The sequence below is a fragment of the Eublepharis macularius genome, chromosome 4 (assembly GCF_028583425.1).
Source record: "Eublepharis macularius isolate TG4126 chromosome 4, MPM_Emac_v1.0, whole genome shotgun sequence".
NCBI lineage: Eukaryota > Metazoa > Chordata > Lepidosauria > Squamata > Eublepharidae > Eublepharis > Eublepharis macularius.
Window position 1 is genome coordinate 165,895,698 of NC_072793.1, and position 12,868 is coordinate 165,908,565.

At 45.6% G+C, this 12,868-nt stretch overlaps 1 protein-coding gene across 3 annotated transcripts in view; it reads right to left on the minus strand.

Moving 5' to 3' along the window:
- TNXB (tenascin XB) overlaps positions 1-12,868 on the minus strand; it is a 137,101-nt gene that overhangs the window by 4,781 nt on the left and 119,452 nt on the right. For all 3 annotated transcript variants that reach the window (XM_054978894.1, XM_054978895.1, XM_054978893.1), the window contains 5 exons: positions 12,324-12,454; positions 8,741-8,873; positions 2,921-3,072; positions 1,733-1,829; positions 28-189 (listed from right to left, as the gene is read on the minus strand). In XM_054978894.1, coding sequence (XP_054834869.1) covers positions 28-189; positions 1,733-1,829; positions 2,921-3,072; positions 8,741-8,873; positions 12,324-12,454 — 675 coding nt within the window. The remainder of the gene's footprint in view (positions 1-27; positions 190-1,732; positions 1,830-2,920; positions 3,073-8,740; positions 8,874-12,323; positions 12,455-12,868) is intronic.

A 12,868-nucleotide genomic window follows, 5' to 3' on the forward strand; every position in this document is an offset into this window, starting at 1 on the left:
CACCCTCCTTATCACTGTCTAGCTCACCTGCTGTGCCACTGTAGCTGCCCAGGTGCAAGCGGTAATAATCAGCAGGAGAGTCCACGCGAAAACTGTCGTATACAGCGTAGACAGACTCGTCCCCAGCACGGAGGTCCACACGCAGCTCATAGTCCCCAGATGTCGTCATTTGGTGCAAAGCGTCATTCCCTGGGGGCAAGCAAAAGGCAGAATAAGTCCTGCTATTATAGTCATCATCTTTTTCCCTGCAAGTGTCAAGGAATTCCAGGTAGAGATGTGAAGGCCCAGAAAAAAATCAAAAGAGACCGTTTCCCCTAAGCCCCCCACACACAATTTTTCTGACAGAAAAATTGCAAATTTCGTGAAATACAGAAAAAAACTACTATGAAATATTTTCTCTTTTAGAATAAGAGAAATGCTTTTAAAGACAAGATGGGCATGCTGTATACATATCCAAGCTGCATTTCTACCCCTGGAGATGTTTCAATTTGTGTAAAGCTCGTTTGCCAGAGAGCTGCATGAAGGCTCAGGATCAGAAGTTTCACAAATTGATTCTGATTAGAGTCCTGAGGTGCAGATACTTTTATTTTTAAATGGGACTAATTTTGTTCATAATTAAAATGCTCTAATGTGTATGCTGATACAGAATAGTTCAATGTTTTAATGATACAAAGCTTAGCTATGTATCAAAATATGCTGTTAGTTGATTTGTGAGCATGTGACTTTTGATTAAATATATTTTTTGTTTTACTACAAAGCTTGTGTTTTAACTCCTATTTCTTATGCTTTTCAGATAGCAAAAATTAAGATTCACGTGCTAAGGTAGCATAGGGTGTGTCAGCTTGCAGTTTTCTCTCAAGCATTGCGTATATTTGCAATTTTGCTTGCTGAAAACTAAGGCATTTATAACTTAATTTCCATAAATATGTTAAATATTGCAATTTTATGTGCTAAAAACCAAAAAAAGAAAAAAAAGGAGGGGACCCTGTTTTTTTTCTTGTGGATTCAAAATGTCCAAGAATTTTACATCTCTAATTCTGAGCAAGCCTTGCTTGGGTTTAAATTTTCTTTGGAGGAGAGAGATAGGTAGACTGGAGATATAGAGTTAGCATGGATTTAGGGGACAGCAACTGTCTTGGAATTTCATCTGGCTGCTTAAGGTGCTTAAGCACCTTGGATGCTTTTGCATTAGATATATTTTGTCTAGTGATTCAGTCACTGCAGTGTCTGCTAAACTGTCACTATCCAACGTTTCCCATGTTGCTCTTTTATATGGTGTGGGTTTTGGCTTTGAATGGCATCACAGCCCTAGCCTGTCTTTTGTGGGCTGGCAAAGCCCCATCAGTGCACCTGAACGTATCTGAGATTGAGTCAGACCAGCTCAGTATTGTCTTCTTGGCCTGGTAGTGATTGGTCAAGGTTTCAGGTGCAGAAGGGCTTTTCCCAGCACCTTGAGATCCTCAACGAGATATGCCAGGGATAGAGGATAGGACCTGCTGCATGCAAAGTGTGTTCTCGACCACAGATGATTCTTCTGACATCTCTCGTCATCTTTTAGGTGTAACAACCTAATAAATTGCTGGAATAATTAGTCTTTAAGGTGCCACTGGACTTCTGTTTTATTTTGCTGTACCACTGAACCACAGTCACATCTCAGTTGTGCTTCCTGATCTGTAAAATGGGTATAATGGTGAAGGTTTTAGAAGACGGGAGGAGACCACAATCTCTATACCTAGCCAAAATTCTTGGGAGCGGTTGCCAAAGCCAGTGGCATAATCCTGCCAGTCACGCCAAAAATCGGTCTTGCCATTCATCCGGCGTTGAAAGACCTGAGGAGGAGGAGAAGTGAAACCACATATGAGTGAATTCAAGTGTGCATAAGCAGGTAACTGTGGGAATGTCCGTCTGTCTTTACGAATACATTTCATATCAAGGTGACTCAAAAGGCTACTCACCTGAAACTAACTTTCTGAAAAAGTGGAGCTGAATGAAGGGGACAGATTATACAGGACCTTGAATAGCAGTTGTTGAAAACTAGTTAAAAGCCATCATCTGCTCAGTGGATATGTTATACTGTCTTCTGCTACAGCTGGTCTGTTGATGGGGCTTGTCAATTGGTGGGTTGTTTTTTACTTTTGTCAATTTAAGCAGGGCTTTCTTTTGAGGAGAGAATGTTTGTTAAATCAATGTTTGAATGGTGTATTGATTGCACAGCTATCTATTTCATCCCCTTCCCCAAAGGTGCTGTGGGTGACAAATATAGTTCTCCTCTCCTCCTCACATTCTGTCCTCACAACAACCCTACAAGGCAAGTTAGGCTGAGAAATGGTGACTGGCCCACTGTTGCTCAGTGGCCTCCCTAACAGTGTGGGGACTTGAACTTGAGTCTCCCTGGTCCTCACCTGACACACAAACGACTGATAGTTTCAGGTGGGTAGCCGTGTATGACGAAAGGAGCTCTGACTCTCGAAAGCTCACACCCTGGATATCTTGGCAGTTTCCACACGTCTTCTCCCACTCCTGAAAAATGGCGCAAAATTTACAGAACGATGCGCCTTCATGGCGCGATTTCCCGACATGACCTTGCTTCATGGCGCGATGACATCAGAAAACACGCCACGAAGTGAATTCATGATGGAAAATCGCGCTATGAAGACACGCCATTCTGTAAGTTTTGCGCCATTTTCCGGGAGGGGGAGAAGACGTGTGGAAACAGCCCTAGTTGGTCTCTAAGGTGCTACTGGGCCCGAATCTTGCTCCACAAACTACTGATTCACACTGGATCTCTGGATCGCTAGTTGTTTTATGTAGAATGCTGCTTTGTTATTTATTTTAACCATGAATCTTGCAGATCAATATGGTGAATAAAGTAAAACAAATAACATTCTGACCCTTGTCCTGCCACACCCTTTGTGCTTACCAGCCAGCCTCCACCATCAGTCTCCATGTCACAGTATCCCTGTATAGGGCGGTTCCGGTTGCCCCCCAGATAAATTGTTGTTTCCCGAGATGGCCCCGGGCCATTCCAGCTCTCCTCTGCACAATCCCGAGGGAATGGATAAGTCAGGTGCCCTGTAGCGGACAGAAAGAATGGATCTATTGGTGATCAGAGATGAGAATAGAACCTCTGCAATCAGGGGCAGTATACCTTTGAATTCTAGATGCTGAGGGCATATAACAGGGTGTGGATATCATTCATTACCCATCTATTATTTATTTCTATACCATTTTTGTCAATGTGTTCAAAGGGTTTCCAGGTAAATCGATTTTTAAAACAACTAAAACTTCACTCAATTTACATCAATGAAATTAAAACCACTAATTGTTTATTTAGGGTTTTTTTTAATCCTGTCCTTCATACAACGAACTCAGGACAGCATATATGGTGTTTCTCCCTCTTCACTACACCCTTGTGGGAAAGGCTAAGATGAGAGGGTTGATTGGTCTAAGGTCACTCTGAAAACTTCATACCCAAGAAGAGATGCAGAGCCAGGTCTCCACAATCTTTTTCTAGTATTCTATTTTTTTAATTTTTTTAATTTATTTAACAAAATTTATACCTCACCTTCCTGTCCTCATACGGACGACCAAGGTGGCTAACAAGTTAAAATATACTAAAATCACATTATAAAACCATTAAAATCAAACAGAACACAAAACAGTTCAAACCAGAGCTTAAAAACATACAAAGACATAAAAACAACAATTAAAACATTTAAAACAAAACATTGAGCATGAAGGAAGGATCACGCTGGCTTTCAACAACATGGCCTATCTTCAGGGCTTTTTTTCTGGGAAAAGAGGTGGTGGAACTCAGTGGGTTGCCCTCAGAGAAAATGGTCACATGGCTGGTGGCCCCGCCCCCTGATCTCCAGACAGAGGGGAATTTCGATTGCCCTCCACACCATGGCGCGGAGGGCAATCTCAACTCACCTCTGTCTGGAGATCAGGGGGCGGGGCCACCAGCCATGTGACCATTTTCAAAAGGTTCTGGAACTCTGTTCCACCGTGTTCCAGCTGAAAAAAGCCCTGCCTATCTTTATGTCTTAGTTATGAGCGTCCCTGGGATATCTGGCTATCTGCTGCTGATAATGGAAAGCTAAATTGGATGGCCTGATTGAGTAAGGCGATTCTCGCAGAGTAGAAGGCAATGCTTTAGTAACATCGAGGATAGACTACTGTATTACATTGTACAAGGAGCTGCCTTTGAATACTCTCTGGAACTTTCAAGTGGCTCTAAGCATGGCAGCCTAAGTGGTTCACACAGACTCCCTGTAGAGTGTACATTTCTTAAAAAGCTGAAAGATTTTCGCCAGCTTCCAATTTGTTTCCAGGCACACTTAAAAGTGCTAGCACTGCGGCCTAAGCCTTCTATCTGACAGACCACGTTTTAAACCGGGCCCTCCATCGGTGCTTTTTAATATCAGTTTAATCTGCACCAAATGCTAGGGGATGTTGTTGACCTCCATGCCATGAAAAATTTCAGCTGCCCATCTCTGCATACTAAACCTCGAGAGAAGGTACAGGACATTTTTTTCTCCTAGCCTCTTGGCAACATGTTAAAATGTTGTATTTCTTCATGGTGTAAAAAAAAAAAATTGGGAATATCAGCCATGAAAATGGGCCTATCAGAAATGCTAAGAATGACAACTAGGGTTGCCAGCCTCCAGGTAGTGGCTGGAGATCTCCTGGAATTACAGCTCATCTCCAGGCCAGTTCACCTGGAGAAAATGGCTGCTTTGGAGGGTGGACTCTATGGAATTATGCCATGCGGAGGTCCTTTTCCTCCCCAAACCCCGCTTTCTCCAGGCTTCACCCCCCAGATCTCCAGGAATTTCCCAACTTGGAGCTGGCAACCCTCATGACAACACACAAGATCCACTGAAGTGATGCGACTTTAGGCCCTGAAGTGATTCACTGAAATTGCTTCTTGGACAAAAAAAAACCCTTCAAGGCACTTTCCAGGAGTTAAAAACTGTCTCTTAATTTGTTCCAGCAAGAGCTGGGAAACAACAAACACAAACAGCAGTGTTGGTCTATTGGGGAAAAATTCATTTGGGAACAGTAAACAATTGCTTGTGTAAAGACTGACAAAGCGGTCTGAGAGTGCAGACCAAAATACCTTCGGAGAGTTTTCTCTGTGAGGCGGCCTCTGCCTCTCTGTTTTTGCTCCCCCACGGACAGCCTCCAGATTGAAGGCCTAGATAATTTTTAGGCAGGCAGTCCCCTTGACCCCTGCCCCAAACCCCCTGAAGCAGCTGGCTGGCTTATTAACTCTAGTATTTGTTTGGGGCTTTATTTTCTAAACTTTAAAACATTTTTTCATTGTTTATTCAAGCATTAAAAGACGAACAGATTTATAATGGCAGATGCTTTCCTGGAGCAGGGCCCACTTCATCAGATGTGTAGTGTGACCTCAGTTGGCTGACGTAGCTATACAAGGGAATACAGCAAAGAACTTCCAAACTGGGCCAAACCACCATGTCACAGACTATGCCTTTTGCATTTCATGGCCTTTTCATGGCCCCATTGTTTACAGGGTTTCCCCTTCCCCCCTAGATCCATGTGAGTGTGTGTATATATCACCCAACTGAGCATAACACTTCATGCATCTGACGGAGTAGGCTCTAATCCATGGAAGCTTCTGCCCTAATAAATCTTTCCGGGAAAGGACAACAAACTCTTATTCTTTTGCTACAACATACTAATATGGCTAACTCTCTGGCATATAAAGTTTGAAACTGGAAGGGGAACAGTATTCCTGAATAACATCAGAGCAAGCCAGTCCATGCTGTGCACAAGCAGGTCCGATGCAGGAGAGCTTCTTGACTGGCACAAGTACTAGCCAATCAGTGCTGAATACAGGGAGGTCTAAGAGGAGGGAGGGGGGACATGATCAGCCCTGTGCACAACCACATGGAGGCAGCAGTTGCTTCGTGATTGACACAGGCTGGCCAGTCAGTGCTGTGCAAATCCATCCTGTGCTTTAACCAATCCGATCATCGGAAAAGGCTTGTGCGTGTGTCAGAGAGGGGGTGGCTGTGCTTCCCCCATGGACTTGCCCTGAAATCCCCTAAGCCTGTCTTCACCCTAACTATGGTGGGCCTGGTTTTGCAAACAGCATCCAGAAACTGTAGGCTCAACCACACTGAAAATGTTACGTCTGTCTTCATTCTTTGTTAGGACCTGCACGCAAAAAAGCACCAGAACGAAAGCAAGCTTCGGGGGTTGCCAGAACTTCTCTTAGGACTGTATGTTAAGCACAACATCCCAAAGGGCATGAGGGAGAGAGAAACAGAGGTCGCTGGCTATATCGGAAGCCCCCATCCCACAGTTTGGAATAGTTGTAATCAGGGCTTTTTTTCAGCTGGAACGCGGTGGAACGGAGTTCCGGAACCTCTTGAAAATGGTCACATGGCTGATGGCCCTGCCCCCTGATCTCCAGACAGAGGGGACTTGAGATTGCCCTCCGCGCCAGAGGGCAATCTCAACTCCCCTCTTTCTGGAGATCAGGGGGCGGGGCCACCAGCCATGTGACCATTTTCTCCGAGGGCAACCCACTGAGTTCCACCACCTCTTTTCCCAGGAAAAAGCCCTGGTTGTAATTTATGTGCCTGCCCTTTGGTGGGGGATGCGAGTCCAGGAGTTACATCCCAGGACTTGAAATCCTTGTCCTTGGTGTAAGCTGCCTTTCCCCAAATCAGACCCTTGGTCCATTGAGGTCAGGGCTGTCTACTCAGTAGCAGCAGCCTTCCAGGCTTTCAGTGGAGGTCTTTCCCATCGCCTCCTACCAGAACCATTTCACTGGAGGTGCTGGGGGTTGGACGGGGGCATTCTACATGTCAAACAGGTGCCCTGCCATTGAGTCACAGCATTTTTATTGCCCTGCCGCTGTCATGGACAACAGGTCTGCTCTTATGCTGGCCTCATCCAGCTGCTCCATGCCTGAGGACAGGCATCTCCCTAGCACGGCTGCCATAGTGGTGTATCAGGAATGTCATTGGTTTTGGCTTGTCGCCTGGCCTCTGGTAAGCATAAGAGGTAACGTGTGAGGTGTTTTTGCACATGTACAGTGCAATCAAGGAGAATTACACCCTTCTACGCAGGGGTGGATTGGCCATTCCGTACACCAGGCAATCTCCTAGTTGGCCTGTGGCCTCCCCCCCACCTCAGCTGGGCCAGCCCAGGGGCAGAAGACCTCCCCCAGCCTGCCCAAGACCCGTTCTGCACAGGGGAGGCTTTACCTAGGCCACCCAAGCCACACATGAAGAGAGCCAATGTGGTGGGTAGCAATTAAAAGTGTCTGGGAGAACCAGGTTCGATTCCTCACTCTGCCATAGAAGCTCACTGGGTAACCTGGGGCCAGTCACATTTCTCAGCCTAACCTACCTCACAGGGTTGTTGTGGGGATAAAATGGAGTAGAGGAGAATTTATGTAAGCCAACTTGTGTTTCCATTGAGGAGGAAAGTGGGCTATAAATAAATAAAAAATAAACATGAAATGTGGAAGGCAGAGCCCGACCTACCCCATCCCTCTGCTGTGCTAGGGAGGTGGCACCCAGTCCATCTGAGCCCCATGCAGAGCAGTGGAGGCCCAGCATGTGGCCCACCTGAGCTCCAAGCTGTGCTGGGGAGGTGGCGCCTGTCCTGCCCATGTCCCAGACAGAGCAAGGGAGGTGCTGCCCGGTCTACCCAAGTCTCATGTGATTTGGGGTGGAGGCTGCCCCTTCTTCCCTCCCTCCCTCCCCCCTTCGGGAACTTCTTTTCCGGAGCCATTTCCCCCTCCCAGTCTGCCTCTGCTCCTAAGTCCACGGGTCATAAAAGGACACAGCTCTGCTTCGGATTGCACTATTAATTAGATTCTCTTGTGCCCTGGCCCCAAAAGATCGCAGATAGCAGCGACATTTGCTGAGACAAGGAAGCAATGGCTGCTCTCCTTCGGGAAATGTAAACGCCAGTAGCTATTAGAATCTGCCTCTGGCACTAACTGGGAGCTCAGAGATCCCTCATAAGACAGAGACCACAAACATAAAAAACACACAATAGTTGCCTTTATGTTAGCAAAACTGAAGCTTGATTTCAGAACCTGGTGCTTCTGTCCGGCAAAAGCATGACATGGAAGGCCTCGGCCACTATGCCACGTAGTTTGCTATGTGGAGTAACTGGCTGGTCACTATGAAAGGCTCTTCTTATGCACACTGCGGTGCTCAGGGAGCCTTTGGTGGAACTGACGGCTGTGTCTTCAGGCAGATGGGGAAATGCCTGCTCCACCTGCGGCCCTGAATTCCTAAAGAACTGGAACCAACTCATGTACATAAATCCCTTCCAAAAAAACCTTGGAGCACAATGTATTTGTGTGTCCCACGTCCAGCAACAGGAAGTCAAAGCTTTGCAAATATTCCTTGCTCGGTCGCACATGTGGATCCAATCTGTCGGGTTGCAGTAATTAATGCACACGTTCCCTCGCGTTTCAGAAAACCCAGCAGTGCGTTCCATGCTTCTAATAACATTGTTCTCAGAAACGTGGTTTAACTCACCCGTAAGCCTTTCATGTTCAGTTTATAGAGGGATGTCTCATGGGTGTCGAGGCAGAACTGAAACCGAGGAATTTGTCACACAAGTGAGCCTTCTGAACCGGTGTCAGTTTCACAAACTGATTGGAACTTTGCCTATGAAAACGTCCTCAGAGTTCATAGCCCACTGAGTACAGGAAAACCCAGGAAACGTGTAAGTTTCTTACCAGTGGTGAAAGACGTAGAGGTGGGGGCTGTTGGCATGCCTCTCCTCAGTGCCTGGACTTGAACCTGGTACCGGCTGGAAGGAAAGAGGTCCTGGAGTTCATATGAGGTGACGGAAGCATCCACGGTGATCTCCTGCGGAGAAGCAAATAAAGGAGGATGAAAATCCATCCACCATTTTTTAAAAAACATACTACTCTCCCTCTTATTCAGATAATGGTGCTTTACATTATGGAGTCCGGCCATTGGACTATCCAGCCCTGCACCATCTGCTCGGATTGGCAGCAGCTCTCCAACATGTCAGGCAGAGATTTCTATCTATATATTACATTTCTATCTCACCCTGCCTCTAAGGAACTACCTCCATTTTGTCTCACAACAACCCTGTGAGGCAGGTCACACCAAGTGAAAGTGGCTTATCCAGTAAGCTTCATGGCAGGGAAAGAATTCGAGCCTGGCTTTCCTAGGTCCTAGTCTGCCACTCTAACCACTGCACCAGGCTCTTCCCCTTAGCTTTTCTTTTAAACTTCTAGGAAATGAACATGTCTCGGGGCAGGAGATTTTCTAATACTGAAGATTTAAAACTTTATATGTTGGGGATTGAATTGGAGGCTACTTACGTGCAAAAGATATGTGCAACCACAAATTACACAAATGTATGACACTCCTGAGGGCTGAGTCAGAAATGCTGTGGACAGTGTGGTGTAGTGGTTAGAGAGCTCACAGCCATGAAGCCTCGGAATGGCTTTGGGCCAATCTTACTTGCCCAAGCCTAACTTTACAAGACTGCAGGGAGGATATGATGGAGAGAACATTATAAACTGGTGTAAGCTCCTTGGAGTATGAGTAGGGTAAAAAAACAGATCGACAGAGGACACTGTCCACTCTGAAGGGCCATGTCTCAGTCAGGTCTTCTCAACACCTGCTTTGAGAAGTCCTTTTAAACAACTTACAGACCTTGAAGGTTATATTATATAATTTTTTATATTTTTTATATTTTTTAAAAATTCAAACAGAAGTGCAAGTGCTCAAATGTGATAAATATACTACAATAAATACCTAAAATCCAACTAGTCTATCACCAATAAATATTTATAAATAATCATAAATATTCATAAAGCATCCAATCCTTCCAATTCACTTTAAGTAATCAATTCCAATTTCCAGAGTTGTAAACTATAGTTTCTTTGATCTTGTTCTCTTCCAAAGCTGTTAATATCTGTATGGAGCTTGAAAACTGTGTGGAGTATCCTCAGATGCCAACATTGCCTAGTGGTTGCAGCTGAATATCTTCAAACGACAACATTGCATAATGGTTACAGCTGAAACCACCCAAAAATTGGGCTGTAAGAGCCTGACGGGTGCCGCCAGCCTGCTTTCCCATTTTGACACTGTCTTTTTCAAAGGCTCAAATCCACATGCAAATCACTCCAAGATCGCCATACTCATTTCCTGGAAACTAAAGGAGCCGACAGACCATTGGCCAATGAGATGCCCTCAGAGGGCACAGAGGTAAAAGCCACCTCCTGTGTGCCTCCGCCCCCGTGCTGGTATGGAGAAAAAGAGACTGCCTCTGAACACTGACATGTCATTTAGAGAGGGCTGTGCCTGAGTGGATGAGCAGCTGCTTGACATGCAGAAGGTCCCAGGTTCAGTCTCCGGCATCTCCAGTTGAAATGATGAGGTAAACCAAGGGTCTAACTCAGTAAAAGGCACATTTGTTTAGGGAGGGGCCCGGTCTTAATGGTACAGCTTCTACTTGGCAATTCCTGGCATCTCCAGTTAAAAGGATCAGATCACTGGTGATGTGAAAGACCTGAGACTCTGGGGAGCCCCCGCCAGTCAGAGTAGCTGACAGGACTTGATGGACCCAGGTTCAGTTCAGGTTCAGTCAGCTTCATTAGCCAGGATTCATAGAAGCACACAACCCCTTCTGTACACTCAAGCAGTTCTGGGGCTTGTGTTTCCAGAGCTGGAAGCAACCCCCCATCCTACATGACACACCAGTTTTGAAATTTAGGTGTGGTGTGGGGGCACATTCCAAGTGAAAAGCGAGCACGCCTATATAATAATAATCAGCATTTCTATAGCACTAAATCATAATTACACTTATAGCACCTCTGTACGGCAGGCCTGTATTGTTAGCCCCGTATTACAGAGGGGGGACTTAGGTGGAGAGACGAAAGGCCACCTAATGAATTTATGAGGTCCAAATCAGAGATCTGCTGGATGACAGTTCATTTTCTCAGTGACTCTGCTAGCCTAAAATAGTTATTTACATTTTTATCCCACCTTTCCTCTTGGGAGCTCCAGGCAGCATACATATTTGTCCCCTCCTTTATTTTATTCTCACAACAACCCTTTGAACTCAGCTAGGATACCAAGAAGATCGTTTTGTGGAGCCAACCTTGCAGAGCAGGACTTCCCCACTTCCCCCTCCCACTGCAGCCCCACCAATCTGGTTCCTGGAGGTGGGGCTGTCAGTGGACCCTCTAGAACTTGATGGTAAAGTAAGAATCAGTGCCCTCTCTTTTGAAGAGGGAAGTGCCCTTACGTCTTCTGGACTGTGTGTTTGGATACAAGCCAGTGAGTGGCCCACAGATAAAAGGTTATTTGAACATCAGTCCGTCTTTTTCTAGTGGTTCCAGAATACGAGATTCTAGAGCAGCTCCAACTCAGGTTTTATTTATGGTGCAGTCTCCACAGCGCTGAATTTGGTCATGCAGCCAAGGAAGATTTGGATGGGAATCACTCTATATATCTGTTTGTTATTAAGTCACTTTAACAAAACCTGACTTTGCCTCAGACACTTCTCTGAATTTCTATGAATTTATGACAAACGTTACAGGAATTAAACTTGTCCTCCCAGTTCCAAACATTGTCATTGTTATCTTCTGAAACAGAGCCCAGACCGGCCTCTCACACAAAACATTGTAAGGCCTCACGCGCATGACATGAGTCAATTCTGTGGTCAGTCTGTCCATGCACTCCCCCATGTCTCAGATAAAAACAGGGCCATGTGGGTATATATGTTTTTAATACCCCTGTTCTCATGCCAAAGATGAACAAATGCTATATTGAGAAGGGTTTCTCAGTTGCCTGTCATCAAACACAGTTGGATGCTGGAAGACTATCCTTGGTTTAACTGATGGCTTACTAGTAGTCCAGGATGATGGAGTGATGTTTTGTGATTGGACGCTAATGACGAGAGAAGCTCCCTTGACAGCTGGAGATCTTTCTCTCTCCCCGTGCCTTTGGAATGTGACATCCCCTTGAAGCCAAGGGTGAAAGGAAAAGGTCGAACTTTGGGAATTTGAACAGGGACCTGAAGGCATTTGGAGCTGTTGTGGAAAGCAGAACACCTTTGCGTTATAGGGACTCTTCTTGGGAATCTCAATCAATTTGTTGTCTGCTGTAAGAGTACCTGTTTGTTTCCTATAGGTTCTTCATGTATATTTATAAATAGAAGAAATTACAAAGACACTTTTTTTGAAAGGACAGTAAACCCCATAGTGGTGCCCCTGTTGCTCTTCACCATGCAGAAGTGACAGTGCATGGCAATACCCTTGCAGGGTAGTAAGGTACCTTTGTTTGTCCATACGGGGTTTCGTAGCTCAGTAGATAACCGCCAGGCGGGGCCCGGGGTGGTAACCAGGTAAGACGAGCGCTACGGGGTGAGATCTCGGTAGCCTGGAGATTTCGTGGTCCATCAGCTCCTGGGAAAAGAGAAGAATAAAAGAGGTAAACAGAGAAGGACAACTTTTAATCTGACATGGGGATGGCAGGGGAGGGACCCCTCTGTCTTCCCTCTCTCCTGGCACTGTATTTTAAGAGTATATATGAATTGACTTTGGTGGGTCAGGGCAAAGTCCAGCACTTTATCTCCAACAAGGGCCCTAATTGGGAATGTTAAAAAACTGTATGAAGTGGTAACATACAAATCCAAAATTCTGCAAAGCACTTGCAGCAAGGAGAATTTGCTTGAGAAATTATTCCCTCTCAAATTCACTTGGTCTCTAAACTCCAGCGAGAACTTCCCTTCACCGTCCTGCCAAGTGAACACACATGAAGCCGCCTTATACTGAGTCAGACCTTTGGTCCATCCAAGTCAGTATCGTCTACTCAGATTG